General features: G+C 32.0%; 1 protein-coding gene across 1 annotated transcript; it reads right to left on the bottom strand.

Annotated features, from left to right (window-relative positions):
* Positions 1-314: 314 nt before the first annotated feature.
* LOC139487175 (uncharacterized) lies at positions 315-12,156 on the bottom strand. The gene is made up of 12 exons (XM_071272148.1): positions 12,056-12,156; positions 10,815-10,862; positions 10,363-10,445; positions 8,672-8,743; positions 7,825-7,954; positions 7,346-7,428; positions 6,180-6,251; positions 5,169-5,304; positions 3,913-4,031; positions 3,200-3,296; positions 1,917-2,081; positions 315-574 (listed from the first exon to the last, which is right to left on the bottom strand). The coding sequence occupies exons 1-12, from the start codon at positions 12,063-12,065 to the stop codon at positions 315-317; spliced, it is 1,275 nt and encodes a 424-aa protein (XP_071128249.1). The 5' UTR covers positions 12,066-12,156.
* Positions 12,157-21,125: the final 8,969 nt, after the last annotated feature.

Below are 21,125 nucleotides of genomic sequence, written 5' to 3'. Positions count from 1 at the left end.
TAATTGTTCCAGGAACATGACAGTTGTTATCTATCCGTATGTCAACATTAAAAAAAAAGAAAAGAATATCGTTCTTGTTAAAATGGTAGACAAGTTCATTATAGATGTAAACAACAGAGACATTAATGTTACAGTACAGAATAGGAAAGCAAAAAGATACTGAAAACATACCAAAAAAGAAACATTTTTTTCTGGCATGACCTACGCTACAACATAGCAATCATTGTGATACTGTGTGCAGGTATATAGCTGACCTTTATGCTGTTTTGATTTGTACAACTATGAATAATGATATACTAGATACATATAGGGCTTTAATATTTTGTTATCATCATTTCACTCAGTCTTATGCCAGCACGTAGCAAAGAATTCATGTTCCACAATTGCAATCCAGGCGTTTCTTTAGTATAATTTCCATTGAGATTAGAAGTAGAACATTTAGCATTCCACCATCCACCAGACTGACCATGAACCGATAAAGTGCAAACATCATGATATTCATCATTATCTCTGTCACTTGTTGAAAATCGAGGATCATTTTGATTATACTGCCGCGTTGCGCCCATTCCGTCGCCTACAATCACATTTGAATTACAATAATGATAATTAACAGGAAACGATAAAAGTTCAATAAGACTTCATTCGACAATGAACACTATACATGTATTTCCCGTGTATGAGGGAGATATGAATATTTGTTAACCCAAGAATATTTATATTTCACAGGGCTTTTTTTAACCTGTGTACAAGCTTAAAAAACGTGTACTGTACTGTGGAATGATGTACTCGATGATGATACACTATCTAAAACTTTAATTATTGGAAGGGTCATGTCATCATCCCTACTTGAAGCTCTTGTTAAAATTTTCCTTGTAAACAGCATTGAATCACGATTTGAAAAAAAGCAGGATGTATATTGTCCATAATAATTAAGACACATGCCGACAATACTCTGTAGATGTGCCCGTCTAAGTATTGATCATGACAAAAATATGGTACCAATTTCGTAATGATTAATGAAAATTTCAAATCTTAACGAAAACATAAACTGTAAGGTAACAAAATCAACAAAACATTAAAACATTATCAGGACACATATGAGTGAATTATGTTTTATGAGGACTTAGGTGATTTTCCTTTTGACCAAGATATTGACAAGAGCCTTTCTTTGTCTGATGAGTACCGATTATCAGGTTATCGGCATATTAATATTGTAAAATATCAGCTGCGAGACATAATATGAAGCTTTTTGTCGCGTAAGCGCAGCGAACGAGATCAAAAAGCCTTCATATTATGTCGAGCAGCTGATATTTTACAATATTAATATGTCGATAACCTGATAATCGATTTATCGGGCTGTATTTGCTTCTTTTGGAAGTATTGTCTTAGTTTCACCAGCAACCTGAAGTTGACTTGATAAGTTCGGGTCAAACTTATCAACGTTGGTTCAAACATTATGACGTCGCTGATATGTCCGGGTCAAAGTTATTAAGGCCAGGTCAACGTATTTGACGTCTCAAAGCCGTGATATGGAGTTTTATTAAGAGCTGAGCAGATTAATATAGACAATTGGACGACCGATAAGAAAAAATACAATTGGGAGCAGATGAGATCAAAACGATACAATAGACAAAGGAAATAACTCTCAGACTAATAAGCAGTGTATTAAGTACTAACAACTAACTAGAATAAACATACGTAATAATTTGAGTGAATATCAAATTTTGTATTTTTTAGTCGGGTAATGAATTATCATAACTTGGTAAAGGGCAAAGTAAATACTAAAAATATTGAACGCTTTTAAAAACTTTGTCATATTAAAGGCTTAAAAGTAAGTCAAACCATGTGCCAAAACTTTTGCATAAATGGTATTTGAAATTCTTGTTTACAAACATAAAAGTGAGCTTAATTTCTACCTGCTGTCCCACTGTAGCCTGTAACATTCAATAAATATTGGCTGCTTTCATTATTTAGTTTGAATAAAGAGTAATCTGCATAAAACCGATCTCCGTTTCTCAATTCTAGATCAATATGTAACTTGTGTTCTCCATTTGTTGATATCAAATGTATTGCCTCGTTTCCTAGTGCACAAATTAGAAATGAGGTTTATATGTGAACAAAAAAGGTGTGTAATAGTTGATGTTAATCAAACTTACCCTGCAATAATAAGTAAATTGTAGTCAAACTATCAGTTCATATTCCTATTATTAATACTCACTGTACAAAAGTCTTAATAAGTAATATTTATGAAAAATATATATTTCAAAATCATTAGTTTTTTTTAATTTGCATTAGGAAAAACACATTTCCAATATGGCAACATTTTTACAAAATCACTGAAAATTTTAGTGAATTTACACAATCATTAATTATTCCAGGGATTTTACAAAATCCTTGATTTCACAAATTCACTGTAATATATATGCGCCATTACATCATTTCTAAAAAATGTTTGAGCTGTAGTGAAAAACACAAACATTACATATGTAATATAAATATTTTTAATTTTAATTCTATCGTCATTCTCCATTTTTATATAGTTGACAATTTTGTTCTTACCTCTTGTAATTTTTTAATATTTAATTCATCTAAAATAATTCAATAGGTTGTCTTTTTTGTTTTTAGGGGGTGGGGGTATTTTTCTATGTTTATGTTGAAGGTATAAAATTATAGTTTTATTTTCATTATTTATCACAGGGTCGGCATATGTTTTTCAAGAATTATGTGCTATAAAATCAATTTCGGAATGTATCGTTACTGACTATATTAAATACAACAGTCAGGCATTATAACAGAAAGAGTTACAAGTTATTTCAATAAGTCAGTTTACATTTTTTTCAAGGAATCGGTTCATAACACCCACGGAGTCGGTCTACACCTTTCGTGGAATTGGTCAACAACTTTCACGAGGTCGACAAAAACATTCAAGGGATTCGGTAAGCTTATACGGCTGTATAAGTATTGTATTATTACACGGTTAAACATGCATAGAGTCGGGAGTCCCATATGGTTTTCCACAGCCTTGTGTTGAACACTAGATGACTTTATAAGTTTAGTTGTTGATTGGCTGTTGCATCGACGCATACCACATAACATCATGTATGAAAAAAATTGCAAACTACTTAATACTTAGTTGCGATAATCAATTATACTATTAGTAGAACGTTTTAAATGTGCATAAATAGTGATATTATCATACCTAGCCAATATTCTTCTTTAACAATTCCGAAACCTTGTTTATATTCTTCCCAAGTTCGATTAAAATCCACTGAACCATCATACCGTCGATGAATAACCTTCAAAAAACATAAGAATTAATAACAAGGAAGCTAAGTATTGAAAAAGAATTAAAACTTGCTTAATGGGAAAATCCCATGTTAAAATTGTAGCACTTATCTGCGTTTAACATCTTTGAACAAAACAGTTACCCGATATTTTGTTGCAAACATTTTGAAGATTAAGGAATACATCTCATTAAGAAAACCTATGTTCCCTTGTCCATGTTGTCCGATGTTAATCTATACATATATATATATATATAATTTTTAGTTTATAAGCTCTCCATTCTTTTAACAGTTTTTGATTTTCGCATACTTTTGAAAAATATGTAAAAATACATTTATTGTCGAAACGCGCTTCGTGTGTCAAAAATTGGTACAGTTAATGTTATCAAAACACTTCTTGTCTTTTTAAAATCTGCAGACTCTAAATCTTGTACCTGCACTTATAATAGATAATTCAATAATTGTGTATGTCCGAAATTTTTCATGTACATATCTAATTGTGAAAACTATTAGTCTTGAAAAGAAGAACTGTTTAAAGAACTTAAAAGACAAAAATGTATCGGTTTTTGTGTAAGGATTTAAATAAGGATTACAATTACAAAGAAAAAGAAAAAAACACGACACGTACAGTCCATTTAATACCGTTTCTAATGACACAATATGCAGGTTTTGGATAACCTGCTCCGTTTGGATATACGTTGTATACACCATCTTTTTGAAAAGATATGTCGGCACATTCTGATGGATCTGAAATGTATGCAAAGAATATTGATGTACCCCTGTATTTGACATTTTGCTTATTAAGTGTGTTTGTTTGTTCACCCATCATTGTCAATATAATGAAAGTGGAGGCGACTGTCATTTAAATGATTGGTTTAGCTAGCTAAAAATCAGTTCTATCCACCATTGTCTACATAAATAAATGTCTGTACCAAGTCAAAATATGACAGTTGTTATCATTTTGATTCATATGTTTTGGGTTTTGGTTACTTGCTACTTGATAAGGGACTTTCCGTTTTGAATTTTCCTCGTAGTTCAGTATTTTTGTGATTTTACTTTCTGTTTGAATAACAGTAAATTACAACATAGCATATTGATAATAAACAAGGCATAATATACTTGTAAGTACATTTTGCTGTAAACACTGGTCTGTCAAACTACGAGGTATTCGATATTTAAGTCATATACCGATATGAAAAACGAAGATTACAATTTTGTTAAATGTTGATTGATTAAGGAAAGATTGAGGTAAAGTAGCATATTGATATAACTGAAAATATCTTGCCCCTAAGAATTGATTCAAAAAATGTCAGATAGAAAAATACCCAATGTACCCTGCTTAAGATTTGGACTGGACAGAAACCTTAAATATTCTAACCCATCCGGATCTCCTGCTATCATCTCTAACTTTTAGTGGGGTTAGTCTCTAGTTTTCTTTGTTATGTCTAGTGTAGTATTATTTGTTCGTTTGTCTTTTTAATTTTTAGCTATGGCGTTGTCAGTTTGTTGTCGATCTATGAGTTTGAATGTCCCTCTTGTATCTTTCGCCACTCTCTTTTAAACTTAGAAGATGTGGAATAATAGCCGTTTAGACAGCTATCCAACAAAGACCAATAGACAAGTAAATGTATATTCGTGTGTCACCGAACAGACACGAATATTCATGAAATTACATTAATATATGATGTGCATTCTCCATTGTCCTATTTGGTTTTTTTTGCTTGTTACATAATTATATAACTTGATAGCTTTCTATAAAAAAAGTTTAATTGAATTTCATCGCAGGCGTTCTTTTATTTGTCTAGATATATGAAAACACTCCTCTGATATCCATATCTTGTTGAATATGTGCACTGCGTTTGTCACTACACAATGAATACTCACAGGTACCATGAGTATTTCCACAGTCCAAATTTCTATTACAAAGAGAACCCTCTGTACAACAAAATTCACATAATAAATGTCGCTCTTCTTCTGTACGTCGACCAAAAGTATTTGATGGATTTCTGTTTAGACACATCTAATTAATAGATTAACGTTTTTATTATTAAAGATATATTTCTTCGACGATAATTTTTACCTTAACCTATAAATTGTCCCAAAACTACATTACTCTCAACTGTTTGTTCAGAAGATATCATTAAAAATACTAAGCCGAAGAAGAACATACATTATCACTAAACTAAACTAATCATAGATATCAGGATTTCACTTGTTTCAATGTTGTGTTCAAACGTGCTCTCCATCTACAAAAGTATCCCAGTCGAAAGAAATCGAACCTGAAGAGCATTGATGACCCCAAATTCCTATTAGTTGGTCAAAACTGCTTTGGAAATTCATTCCTTGTGCAGAATATTTCATAGAAACTTAAAAAATTCAAGCCTCCGCTTACCCTTTTTATTGCTATAAATTGTTAATAGTTACAAGTGCCTCTTTCAAACTTAATTATCGATTATTAAATAACGATTTCTTAAAAGGAGTTTTTCAAATGTTGTTAATTAAGGCGACTACTGTTTGTCGATGTTATCTAGAAAATTAGTTTAGAAGAGTAAGATCAAGGAATGGTAATCAATTCAGGGTTTCGTATGAACGCTAAACTGAGCGAAATCAGATTCGTCGACAGGATAATTGTATCCAGCTATGCATGCATCACCTTTGGTGGAAGCCACACCGAGTCAAATTGTTGAAACACAGTTACCCTTTCCATGAAATTAATTAATTGTGATTTTTTATGTGCAATCATAGTTCAATGTATACATGAATACAAATTGAGTAGTACGACCTTATTTTCGAGAAATCGTAGTTCAGTTATACGAGTGTGAAATAAAACAAGACTAAATCACGGTAGTTAGTGTTTATCAATAAATGATAAACATCTAAGAATATTTTACTTACAGTTGAACGTTTACATCCGAGATCAAAGAATTCTTTGTTTGCTGAAGTCCGATATTTTTGAATAAAACAAACCTATTGAATTAAACAGTACTATTAAGTGTAGTGCAGAAACATAATTTAATACCATCATACTCACCACATCTCTATTTCTGTGAGAGTACAAAAAAATCGTGACCTTTGGTCACCTCTTCAGAGTTTTATTTAATTTATTGTTGTTTGACTTGTCTCATTCACGTCTACCTTCATATCATATCATTAGATTTGGAGCAATCCCAATAAAAATTTGCTAATTGGAGTATATTTGAAGATACAACGATCCTTTCAATAAGGCGTGTTTGAAACGTATAAAATAACTTAAGCTCCAAATAGAATGTTCGAAAGTATAAAGTAAAACTATGAAACAGTACATGAAAATGGAATCATATTATAGTTGCAGGGCTACTGTGGATTCTTTAATTTTCGTTTGTATTAACTATCGTGGGTTTAGGAAAAAAGGAAAAACACAAAAATACTGAACTCCGAGGAAAAATCAATCGGAAAGCTGTCATATTCCTGACTTGGTACAGGCATTTTCAAATGTAGCAAATGGTGAACCTGGATTTATAGTGCTCAACCTCTCACTTGTACGACAGTGTCATCAAATTCCGTTATATTTACAACGATGCGTGAACAAAACAGACTTTCATTTTCGTGGATACTTGTTTTCGTGGTTTTGTCAAAGTCTGCATTCATTTCGATATACCAATTGTAATTCGTTCGACAATGAAATTCGTGGTTTAAAGGTTAGCACGAAATCCACGAAAATTGGTATTCAACGAATAATAATGAATCCACAGTATAAATTTAGACATTGGACTCTTGATTATACCAGATGATATCGTCGAAATTATACAAATAATGCATATTAGTATTTTAGTATGATATGTATTACGCGGTTTCGCAGGAGGCCAGTTCTATAAATTGAAAGTCAGTATGAATGAAATTCACAAGCTTTTTTTAATTATATTGATTCGTAGCTCAATGACTACAAGATATGTTGTTGCATGTATCTATTATTTACAACACAAGCAACAACAAAAAATATAGTAAAATGCTTCGTCGTATACTCAACACTTGTAGACGTGACATCAAAAATCAAGTTATCCCGTTTATTAGAAATATATTACCTCATCTTTTTCACATGTCGTTGAAGTGCTACAATTTTGTACATCGACAACTCCACCACAAGACAAACAATCAAGAAGTTGTGCTACGTAAAATAATTTGACAGATTAGGAAACAGTAAAAAGTAAAATAACAAAATTACTGAACTCAGAGGAAAATCCAATCGGAAAGTCCATAATCACATGGCAAAATCAAATGACAAAACACATTAAAAACGAATGGACAAGAACTGTCATATTTCTGACTTGGTACAGGCATTTTCAAATGTAGATTTCACTTAAAAGGTTATTTCCCACCGATCAAAAATAAACACGAAACACGGGTTTTGTATCAAATTATACAGCCTTGTTTCTCAAGATTTTCAACACAGTTCATTGGCAGATTTGATGTAGATTACTAAACATTACAAATTGAAAGACAATAATCAATAACAAATCATGATTCACGCAAATAAAATAATATCCTTTGGTTAATGTTTTACGTTTTACGTGGTCGTCACAAGTGAAGGCTGAGTTGCACACGTTCCCGTCACAACACTCGTGACACATTATATGACTATGGTCCACTGTTCGTCTTCCAAAAGCAACCGCTGTACTGTTCACTGGACAAAGCTAAAATAGAATTGTGTAAGTCTTAAACTAAAAAAACTAAGGATTTTCTTATCCCAGGCATAGATTACCTTAGCCGTATTTGGCACAACTTTTTGGAATTTTGAATCCTCAATGCTCTTCAACTTTGTACTTGTTTGGCTTTATAAATATTTTGATATGAGCGTCACTGATGAGTCTTATGTAGACGAAACGCGCGTCTGGCGTACAAAATTATAATCCTGGTACCTTTGATAACTAAATAAACAAAATTTGTAATAAGAACTATCAGCATGACCTAAATAGTTAGATTAGACAAACTCGCATACCTTTTCCTTGAAACTGAATTTGATTTATGTTTGAGATTTTGCAAAGCAAGTATAACATATGAAACTGGAATATGTGTTAAGTACACGTTAAAGACAGATGTATACCTTATATTCAACTAAGTTAAGAATATGTAATTTAAATGGAGAAATTTTTTCCCGATAATAGTAAGAAACGTTGTGAATTAATTGTAATATGCAATATACGAACTATATACAAAACGTGCTGCCATGGTTTTCTTTTTATATATTAAGTTAAATTAATTGTTAACTTTTATATTTGAGTTACTAACTTTACGTTTGTGTGTATAACCAAATGTAAATTCATAATGTCACGCTGATTATTGGTTAAATCCATATCAGTTATACCACAAAGTGAAATGAAAACTCCCTGCAGTATAACAAAATGACATACCTGATTATGTGTGCATCCTACATCGTATAGTCTTCTATTATCAGCAGTCCTGTATTTTTGTATGAAGCAAACCTATAATTAACCAAAGAATGCTACTAAACTTATTTGAATGGAGAAATGAACTAGATCCTGCAAAATAGAAAAACAGAAGATGTGGGATGATTGCTAATGAGACAACTGTCCACGAGAGACCAAAAGGACACAGAAATTTACATCTATATGTCACCGTACGGCCTTCAACAATGAGCAAAGCCCATAACGCATAGTCAGCCATAAAAGACCCCGAAATGACAGTGTAAAACAATTCAAGCGAGAAAACTAACGGCCTTATTTGTATAAAAAAAATGAACGAAAAAAAAATATGTAACACATAAACAAACATAGCTTGGTTTAAGGAAATTCAAATATAATATAAGACGACAGGTAAATAATTAAGCACACTTTTCATTTCGAAATTATGTATTATAATTAGATCTTTACATAAAAAATGTGTACTGTGCTTACATTCGAACATTTTTTTCTATTTGTCGTGCTTCGTGTGTTGCCATGGCGTTGTCGGTTATTTTTCGATTCTTGAGTTTTAAATATTCCTTTTGTATCTTTTGCCTCTTTTTGGGGGAACAGGCTAAGAAAAGTAGGCGTGGCTGAGATATACTTTTTTTCTATGAAGATGAGCAAAATAGAAAAATACGTGTCTTGACAGACCCAAAAAGTGCTAACACGTTACAGCCTCTAGCTGCTGTCAAACTAACTATTGTTACTAGTAAGTTGTACCTAAGAAAAGAAAGATGTGTTAGACAAACGTAACAGGTCTTAGAAATATCATATTCAGAATAGTTAGATAATCAATCTTGAGGTGATTAATATTCAACTGCTACATAAACTACGTAAACGGTTAACACTATTCCGTTCGTTCAAGCATACATTGTAGCTTTTAAGCCTGGTATTTTTAATACCTATTAGCTTGTCGTAATGTTTTATTGTATTGTTTATTTGTGTGTTTCTCTGTCCTCTGTGTGTTCTTCCATTTATTTGTATTGTAGTCCTGTCATGTAATGCTGTCATTTTAATGTTATATGCATAATTGCTTTAAAAGCGGGAGGTTTGGTTAGCCACAAAACCAGGTTCAACCCACCATTTTTCTTATGATGTCCTGGACAAAGTCAGGAAAATTGCCATTGTTATCTAAAAGTTCATTTCTGTGTGTGTTGTATTTTAGTGTTTCTGTTATGTCGTTGTTCTCTTCTTATATTTGATGTGTTTCCCTCAGTTTTATTTTTTAACCTGGATTGTTTTTCTCAATCGATTTATGAATTTCGAACAGCGGTATACTACTGTTGCCTTCAATTATTTGTAAATTCGTCATGCTTCGTGTGTTGCAATTGCGTTGTCAGTTGTTCTTCGACTTATGAGTTTCTAATGTCCCTTTGCTTCTTTTTGGGGGGACAGGCAAAAACAATTAGGCGTGGCTGAGATCTATTTTCATAATACAATGTATGAGCAAAATAAAAAGGAGGCTGTCTGATAGAAAAGTGTTACCACGTTACAAACTCTACTGTCAAACTATTGTTAAGTTGTACCTAAATATGTGTTAGATGAGCGTAAGAACAAACGAAAAAGGTCTTTGAAATGTCTCGTTTAAAACACTTAGATAATGAAAAATAAGGTTTAAAACATAGCTTTAAAGTTACCTCATTGTCCTGGCATGTAGTAATGTGTTGACATTTGTCGTCTTCTAACATTTCAGTGCAGGAAAAACATATCGCTGCACAGTCTATAGGGGAAAAAAATCAATAGATATACATACAAATTTTCAAATGATTCTAAGAATGAATGTTCAATTTCTGTAATTTCATATTTATGTATCTTATATCATGTATATAGCTAAAATATTAAATCAAAACGTTTTTGTATATGCTATTCACATTTATCATGCATTACATTGTATGATTTGTGTCGATAGTCTGAAGGGAATAATTTCCCTTTTTATCAGTACTTAATTATCTTTCCGAGATCTTATTAATTATACATGAAAAAAATCAGTGAAATTGAAAGTGTCGAGAAACATTTAATGTAGACAACCATAGAAATCACATATTAAACACTTTTCGATAGAAGTAAATATGGAAAGACATTGTTATACCATATTGTTCAAATCCAGTGGTGAAGACCAATAGCAGCAATGATAAACCTGTAAAAAAAAACCAGAGATGCTCTCATAAATATTTGACAACTGTTCATTTTTTTATTGAAAACATATTTGGAGATAACTACCGATTCAGCGACTGCACTTATTAAAATTTTCCCCAATATGAAATATTTAAAAAAAACTGCAAAAAGTGTATATTTTAAATTTATGAGGCAAATAGCTCAACTCAGTTAACAGTCGTAAAATGGTTCTTTGTGTGACGTAATCGGGCATAGCTATATTTTTTCTGAAAAGGAAGGACATAAAGTCATTATTAATTTCTGACAAATTACAAATTCATCAGAACTCAATATCCAGCATCCATAATCCTCACATATCTGTGAATAACATATAACGTTCTATAAGCCGATTTGGATGGATTAAAAAGCTAAGATCACGTATTTGAAATAATAAGAAAGAACAGTTCTTCTTTCCTCTATATCTTCCTCCAATAGTTGGATTACACCAACCTGAATTAAGGTTGGCTATTAATCCTTATTATTGAGCCAATACCTAACTATTTCAAAATAACATTATGTACAGTTAAATCCCTGTTATACATGGAGAAATGGCAGTGACTGTTACAAACATAAAAAAAGGAAAACGTTTTCATATAAATAAACAATATATTTTACAAGAAATCCATGTGAATGTTTTTCAGTGTCAGATATGTACAGGTATGAATGAACACAATTCCAAAATTTTAAATATCATCATCATAATTTACGGTTTCCTATGAAAAATATTAATTATTTATGGCTCATCTTGTCCTGTTCATACAAAGTTAGGAAATCATGGTATACTTATCAGTTATAATTTGAATATGACATCTTTTCAGCAATTGGTATGTATTTTTCGAAGTGATCTCTGAAGTAAGGACAAAATAATGTATTTACTACTTTATATCAGCAAAAATGGCCAGATTCAAAATAAATTTTGTACAAACGTAATAATGTCAGCTTTCCAAACATCTTTGAGAAAACTTTTAAAGCAATTTGAACGAAAGACACTAAAAATGAGATTTGGAATCAATTTCATTACTGGTATCTAATTTGAACACCTATGTCAGACATAAGGCGGAAAGACAATAGTAAAATATATAAATAGAAATTTCTATTTGCAGGAACATGCTTAATTTTATGTAAATGTTTCAAAACACAATTTCAATGTGATGTTTTTTTTCAGATTGTACTTACCAATCAACATTTTGCGATCTCAGACAATTAATTCTATAATTTCAGATGTTGGCATTGACAGAGAGTATGTTAAGAGATAAGATTGTTGACTAGGACACCTATTTGCAGTGCATTATAATCACATGTATTGGATTAAGATAACCGATTTATCCTTTAGATTTCAAGTTAACCAATATCATTATACATCCTGTCGGACTGTGTATGTATAGCTGTTAAAGTTTCTATAATGGAACACCCTTGGTCTTTCTCAGGTTTGATTTCGTTCGATATGGATGATCGTTTATAAAGTATATCCTTTGTTTATCAGAAATGCAAAAAATAAACGTTTTTGAAAACTACCAGAACTTAAGATTTTGGTAGAACTATCACAAAAGCCGATCTTCAAGTGAAGAGATACATTCATACAAACTACAATACAAAGAGAATGACATCAATGACGTTAACACGGCAATACAAGAAGGAAACACTTCATTGATAAAATAACATCGAAGATTTAAGATTTAATAACTTCAACTCCGACAAATCAAGAGGTGACATCGGGTGATCCAATCAGGAATGCATATCCTATTTCGATCTCATATTTTTATCAGTTAAATTGTTTTCTATATCTCTTATGCATGTTATGCATTGTTATGGTTGTGGCCTGTTAACTGTTTCTTCCAGGAATATATATTTCTCGTACTTCACTAAACGGAGTGTGAAACGAAAATATGCGTTAATTTGATTGGCCTATTCGGCATCACAAGACGATATTAAGGGAATTCCATTACCTATTCGTTAGTTCACTTATGACTTTCAAAGACCATGAAGACGATGTAAATTTCGTCAATGGTGACAGACATATGTTATTTCTTCAATAAGAAACATTTCACCAGACAATCGTCATTTTTTTTTTTGATTTATAACATTCTGAAGCTTTCAAAAAGTATAAAAATGTCTGATTCTAAAGTTTAACACCGGAATAAGACATATGACGTCATATTGGAATTTGTTAAAGACTAGATCAATTTTCCGCAATGTTCCGCTGATATTTTGATTTGACACATTGAGTGTTGACAATAAGATAAATAGGTTTATTTGACACATTGAGTGTTGACAATAAGATAAATAGGTTTAAAATCCTTGTGACAATTGGTAATCGCATTAAGTCAACTCTCGCTATTTAATTAAATAGTACTATTAAACTCGCGTAAGGCTCGTCTATCATTATATTTAAATTATTTACTCGAGTTGATGTCAATCGATATCACAATCTCAATCGCTATGAAACCTATAAGTATCGGTTATGGTCCGATTAAAGTTTTTTAAACACATTGATGTTGTCTCTTCCCATTTCCTTTCTCAATTTTATCTCAAATGGGATTACCACTCTTGGAGATGGAAGTGTCAATATAGTCCAATATACATGCTTCGATGAAACTAGGTTTGATCGTTTGGAAACCATATGCTCGTTTGTTATACATGACACTCATCACGGTAAGTTCCACTTGAATTCAAAAGGTTGGAAGTCAAACTGATAAGTAGCAAAAGAGCAGTGATTTATATATATATATATATAATGAATTATGATGTTTAACAGTAGGTACTCTTAGACTGGAACTACGTGCCTTTTGTTTTATGTATTTTTTTCCCTTTTCTTCTTGCCTATCAGGCGAGTCACGCCATTCGCAACTGATTTTTTCAGTTTGGTCTAATGTTGAGCAGTTACATTACTGTCAGTTGAAGGCTAGACTCCCGTCACGTCTATATGTACGTTTTTCAATTCAGAAACCTGCTATTAAATAGATGTCGTTGGTTTCATTTGAATAATTTACATTTTTGGTAGTCATATCTTTCTAATTATGATTACACGGTATAAGCTTTGGTCATTGTTAAAGGCTGGGCAATATCATTCAATTGATTAAACGTTTCATTTGGTATCCCTTAGGTAGTTATCACATCTGCTTGTTTTTATCTATATTATTTTGTATACCATCCGCTTCCTTCCTCTTCTTTTGTGTTGTCCGGCCGATGTCATATTGACATATTCTAACTTATGCCATATAACTTCCAAAATCATTTCCCCTCTATGTGTACAAAGAAAAATCAGAAATCCCTGACAAGAAAAACCTTGCCCTTATAAGTTTCGCACAGACTGTAATTCTCAATTCCATTTCAAACATTATCATGTATGTCATGTTAAGCTTTTTTTTTCTTGTATATTCACTAGACATTCGGAAGACATTATGAGGCGTTTACTTGACACAATTGTAAGTTAATATTGTTCAACATGATCCTTCATGTATATTTATCTTATCTGGTAAATCAGACTGAATGGATTACACAAACTAAAAACTAAATGAGATTGGTCGTTTAGCAGATCAAATGAAGTCAGTATTCAAGCTGATACAACTCCAATTCCTAAATGTAGAATTCGACCATTTCCGTACAAATCTTTCTTTAATTGTTCTTCTTAAAAAAATGAGTTTGGAGGCACAGTATTTAAACGAATCTGACAAAATTCAATATAATTACATAAGATGTATGTTTCATTATAATACGTTATTCTAATTGGCTAACAGTAAAATCGCTTCATTCTGAAATCGACCTTCATTTAAAAAAGAAATTCATGATAACTCAATCTTCTACAATAAAGTGCACACTCAGGTAAAAAAATAAACTTGATAGTTATCGTGTGTTCACGATCATAGCCAAACAATGTAATTATAAGTATTGAATGCTTCTTATAATATGAGGAAGGCGCTACCTTAAATACAAGCTTTATACCAAGACTATGTCCTAAACATTAATTGATTGTTTGTTGCTTAACGTCCAGTGGCAAATATTTCATGCATGTTCAGGACGAATGTCCTACATATAGTTTTTGTCTAAAATAAAATAATAAGTTCAGATGGAAAATGATATGGGAAAGGTCATTGAACTTCAAAAGCCAGGAGGGGGTATTGTATGGTAATGTGTTGCTTTGACGCGTCACAGAAAGAATGAACAAAATGTACTTCGGTCATCGCTTTTACACTCCAATGAATTTACAAAAAGAAGCATACAATTCTTAAATGTACAAATAAGCGAGGCCATGGCCAGTTACGTTGTTAGGATTTTGATTTCCAGCTGTACCAGCATCATCCGCTATGCCACATGACAAAGTTTTTTGCCTGTCCAAAGTCAGGAGCCTCTAGCCCTTTGCATGATTTTTGATTTTAGTTTGATTTATATGTTTTGGAGTTTAGTATGACATCCATTTTCACTGACTAGTACAGATTTTTGTTACGTAGCTAGCTGAAACCCATCTCTGGATGCGGAGTTTTCTCGCTTTGTTAAAGACCTATTGGTGGCCTGGAACTGTTTTCTGCCCTTTGGTCGGGTTTTCTTTGATAAATTCCCCACATCCATTCTCAAATTGACAATCGGAAATACGAAAAAAATGATGCAACTACTAATAGATAGACTTTGTTTTAAATCTACGATTGCGTAGAAATATAGCTAGGAGTTGAAACACAGATTTATTGTATCGGTCAATCAATTATCTATGATGATCGTACAATGATGTCGATTCAATAATGTCAGTCTTTCTTTTTTATAACCTTATTGAATATTTTTTTTTGTGTAAGGAGCATTCCTCCACTGATGAAGTCATTATGTTATAACCAATCACTCGCTTACTTATCAATTGAGATGTATTAAGCTTATATGATACATGTAGGGTTATGTTATTGTTTAGAAATAGGAAATTGACAATCGGAAAGTTGAAACATCGTGTTTGTCATGTATACTAGCGTGAAGTCGCCCATTTGTGTCAATATCGAGGAAAAGGTATCGATTTAAATCTGTTTTGTTCTCAAAATATTCGTATATTCTTGCTAGACTCTGCAGGATTATCTGATTACAGTGTTTTAGGAAAACTGAATGAATAAGCGCCATGTAAAACAGTTAGTCTAATATTAGGTTGCAAACAAACCGATTTGTTTGATAGTACATTTTACATTTGTCTGTCAAATCTTTTTCATTTTGTTTGACTTCACTATCTAACAATATTTCATATGAATTTGTGTTCGAAAATGTTTATCTTAAAATCTGAAATTAAAGTTCAACATTTGTTTTATTTGTGTATATCTATGTCCTGAAAGTTCTTGCATTCATTTTTATTCCTGTCATGTAATATTGTCATGTTAATGTTATATTTAACATTGCCATAAAAGCGCGAAGTTTGGCTAGACGCAAAACCAGGTGCAAACTCCCCCTCCCCCCTGTTTTTTTTCTTAAAATGTCCTGTACCAAGTCAGGAAAATGGCCATTGTTATATTATAGTTCGTTTCTGTGTGTGTTACATTTTAGTGTTGTGTTTCTGTTGTGTCGTAGTTCTCCTCTTATATTTGATGTGTTTCCCTAGGTTTCGGTTTGTGGCCCGGATTTGTTTTTTACTCAATCGATTTATGAATTTTGAACAGCGGTATACTACTGTTGCCTTTATTTAAAGTGTGCAAACTTTACCTGGTCCGTTCAAATCACACACAAAATAACAATATTTGTCGAGAAAAACGTTCCAACCTTAATTCGTTTCTACGGCTTTTCTTTGAATTTATCCGATTCCGTCCTAGAACTTATCATTATGCAAATTTGTAAAAGTATGAAGTAAGCTAGGTAACCAAATATCAAAAGTTGAGTCACAATAACAAGATAAGAGTAGAGTCGATATAAAATAAAACTTTCCACTGACATTTGTACTCGGCTCGAAACAGGAGTAATAGTTCGCTAAAGTTCGCATTAAACCTGTTGCTTAGCCTCGTATAAATACAGCTGATATTTTAAGACACTAAACAGTTATTGTCTATATGTTCAATTTTACACATTTTTTAGATTGTCAGATTTCAGATACTATAAGTAATTGATAATATGCTTACTGCTGTTTCGTCTTCAGATTCCTCGTCTTCTTCGTTGTTATCAGTTGGTGATGGTTCAACATCTCCATGGCCATGTTTTGTAAAACGATGAACTATTACAAACTGCACAATTGCACTCAGAATAAAAACAAAACATAAGGCAATATACAAATCTAATGCTGTTGCATATTTTACACGAGGTAGATCACTCCGGCTGTCTATGTTCTCAGTGTTGAATACCAAAACTTTATCTATAATTGCGTAAAGGCGTGTTTGTAATTTACCGTCAACTACTACTTTGTTATAGGCATATTTGCTTGATTTGTTCATTTCTTTGTTGGGAATTTTTTAGTCAAGTGTTGAATATTTCAGATATTTGTGTACACAGTTGAAGCTGCTGGATTCCAATTATTGTATAAGATTTATATTTAGTGGCTATTTAGGTTTCATGCTAAATCTTGATATATGATAGAAAGATAAACAAATGTCATACAAATTGGAAGTTCAGCTGGCTATAAAACCACCATTAACATGTACATGTCTGATTGTTTATAACGTTATGTTACCATCACAAGGGACCTTACTGTACTAAATATACTATGTGTAATTTACCTTTTCATGTATGAATGAAATAAGCATAATTTTAAAAGGTTTGTATGTCGTTTATATTACTGTCTGTCATATTTGTTCTCATTTGTTGCACATTTTCATGGCATGGCCTTTAATACTGACATGTGGTTTGGGTTTTAATCCTTATTGAAATCCGTACGTTAGCCTATAACTACATGCATCCACTTTATTTGATCTTTAATAGATAGTTGTCTCATTGGAAATCACACCATATCTCTTTATTTTTATATTGAATAAGATAACTCATGTCTAAAAAAAAATTATCTTACCATGCCTACTCCTGTACAGAAAATGAACCAATTAAACATTTTCCAGACATAGGCGAAGCACTTACTACTTTGCTGGTGATACCAGAGGAGACGAAATTACGATCAGCAGAAGCACAGACCAAAAGGTTATCCTAAGTCAAAGACGTTGGAAATGGATAAACTCATTAAAGATACCAGGATTGAAATTTTATATTTGCACAAGACGCGCATTTCGTCCACAATAGATTAATCAATGACGCTCGAATAAAAAAAAATGTTAAAAAGGCCGTACAAAGCACGAAGCTGAAGAGCATTGAGAAGCAATAACTACCATAAGTTTTGCCAACCACAGCTAAGGCTAAAATTTTGGGTAATTTATGCTCATGTTATCTTTTAATTTGCGAGACCGTTGAGTTTCCATACCAGGACTTCGTGAGTTGTAAACCCATGTATCTAATGTTTAAGTCTTGAAAAGGTGTGTGTCGTTGGTTGTTGTGCAATGGACTCATTTCTAATTTTACATCATTTAAACAAGAGGTACTTTAAATCCTCATTTTTGCAATCATGTGAAAAGTGTTCAAGCAAAAACACCTAAATGGTAATAATCTTGCAATGTATCATTATTAATGTCACTGTTATTTTTATTTTTCATCGCAATTTTTTATATATATATATCTACAAATTGATACTATAGTAAAGGCTTGTATTACCAATCATGATTATATAGAATTTCTGGTCACAAGGAATCTACTAAATCAAGTGACCAACGTGGTGAAGTTGAAAGTATTCCTTCGTAAGTTTTTGGTGGGGTTCTTTATTTTTACAAAGAATGTCGCTAAAGTCGGTGCAAGGGTCGTCTTAAACTTGCAGCGAGGAGGCCGTAGAAAGCTTTCCCGTGCTAATATGTATGTTCATCTGAACTTTAAAATAATAATGGTGTTTTTATTCTGAAGATAAATTCTCGTATGTGAGCCGCATCATTCTCTAAAGTTCAACCTCGATTGTAAACTAAAATTTAAATAAGACACACTCCATCTATTCTTGGTCCTACTTCCTATCCACGTCTAATTTTACACTTCAAAACATTTTATGGATGGGAGATCAATATACTCGTATTTTAACATCAGACCGTGCTGGACTTGTTAACTAACGGAATTTCGAATACACAAACCAGGTACTTTATATCGGAGAAACAGGCTATAGATGCCTTCAATTTTAGAATTCATTCATATATTTTTGTAGTATCCGTGAAGGACCACCAGTCATTCACTTTTCATCTGATACCTCAATTGCTAAGATATCTTCTACCATGTCTACAGAGTTTAAGTTTTACCTTTATGCGAAGGAACTGTTTTTTTTGCTTTTTGAGTGTGTTTTTGTTGTTGTGCATGAACTGAAGTTTTGTCATGAATGGTTACCGTTGTTTTTCTATTGCTCAACAGAAATGATTGTAAAATAGCAACAACAGGCCGTCATACTTACAAACTTTGAAAACAAGTTCGAGAACAATTGGTACTGAGATTGTTCTAACTTTCTTCTGATAATTTAACTGATGATTTTAGAAACACAAGTAGAATACAAGAATATAGTAGCTGAAATACATTTTCTAATACATGTATAAGAGGCTTTCCAGCGTAATGCATATATCTATTTCCACTTTAAAGCGGAAATCGATTGTATAAACTCAATAAAGTTGTTTAATACATTATTTGTTTGAAGGACTGCCATATCAGTAGCTATTGACAGATATTAAAAAGGCATATAAATTAACTGAATCTCGTCTTGAACATTTCAATAGAGCAATAAAGGCTATAGCAATGTTGCCAGGTATCACGTCCCTTATGATTCAAGTGTTTACTCTGGAATGACCATTTTTTTTAATCCATCAAGGACACAAGCCCAGGATTTTTTTTCTTTTCTGAAAGTCATTTAGGATTTTTTTTTAAAGTCATAACCTTCAAACTATACATAAATAATTAACTAGATGATTGAACAGGTCCAAATAACAAGGGAATAGTATGCTCGAGTTTCTCCTTACGTTGGTGATATTCTTTTCATTAAAAAGTCAAAACTGTATTAGTTTACATTTACACATATTTTATTTGCTAAATATCAGCAAACTAGATGATGCACATTTAAATCATACTGCTGAAGTCTTATCCATATTACAATAAAAATACATATAAACAATAGTATGCCCCTGCGATCTTATCAATACCAAAAATAAGAGAGAGATGTTGTGAGATATATTTTCTGAAAACTTTTTTCAAATATAGGACATTTTCCTTTTTGGTGTATGTCGTTTACACCGCGGTTGTTTTGGCATTTCAAATGTTCCTTTTTTAATGATTCTTTTTCTCCGGAAGGCATTTGTTAATTTTTCCTTATACATTATTAAGTTGACAATAAAATTTTGGTCCTCAATGCTCTCCAATTTCGTACTTTATTTGGACTTTTTACCATTTTTGGATTCGAGCGTCACTGATAGTCTTTTGTAGACGAAACGCGCGTCTGGCGTAAATATAAAATTTAATCCTGGTATCTGTATAATGAGTTTAGTTATTGACTAGAAAACAAAACCTCAACTGATTAACATATAATACATGTAAAAGATACAACTTTTTAAACAACTGTGGTATAACTTAAGAAGGAACCGTTTCAAAGAAAATGTTCAAAGATATAAAAAGACATGCCATAAGGAATTGCTTAATGAGGATTATTAAAGTTTTGACGTGTACCGTCATTCGTCTTAAAGATAAACTACCATTATTTCAGGTTTCTCAAATAGGATATAGTAAATCTTTCAATGTTCAAAGGATGTACACATAAAGATTCTTACATTGATATCAGTGGATTATCGGCTTTATCCAATCGAAATAGTTGAATTATCAAATTTCAATTTAAAGTTTAAGTCTAGGCGAGGACTTCAAAGTTTATAACTAATAAACCATCGAAATTGGATAAATCTGATAACCCATGAGTAACTATGTAAGAATCTGTTTCTATAATGATTTAAAAAAAAATTGTTCACGGAAAACCCCCTTCGAGTGCCTTTGCCATTTCACAAATTTGTCAATTTCATTAACACCTGTTATAATATTTTGATCAATCAGTGAGCTGATAAAGGTTATGAACATTAAAATCAACCAATCATCTTCTGAGATCATCGGCAACAACACGTTGATTAATTTTTTTTTATACAATAGGTTCGGGAAGTGTTAATTTTCCATAGAATGAGAGAAACGTGTATATCAACTGAAAATAAAATGTTTGCATAAATTATAACGTACATTTGGATTTAAAAGTAAAGTCAAA

The sequence above is a fragment of the Mytilus edulis genome, chromosome 8, assembly GCF_963676685.1.
Source record: "Mytilus edulis chromosome 8, xbMytEdul2.2, whole genome shotgun sequence".
Classification (NCBI taxonomy): Eukaryota; Metazoa; Mollusca; class Bivalvia; order Mytilida; family Mytilidae; genus Mytilus; species Mytilus edulis.
Note: the sequence above shows the minus strand (reverse complement) of the source record. Positions and strands in the feature narration are given on the sequence as shown.

Coding starts and splice junctions, on each gene's coding strand:
- LOC139487175 (XM_071272148.1), bottom strand. Junction 6,252..7,345: donor CGACATGTGAAAAAGATGAG/GTAATATATTTC, acceptor TTAATTCAATAG/GTTTGTTTTATTCAAAAATA. Junction 3,297..3,912: donor GAAACGGTATTAAATGGACT/GTACGTGTCGTG, acceptor TGTTTTTTGAAG/GTTATTCATCGACGGTATGA.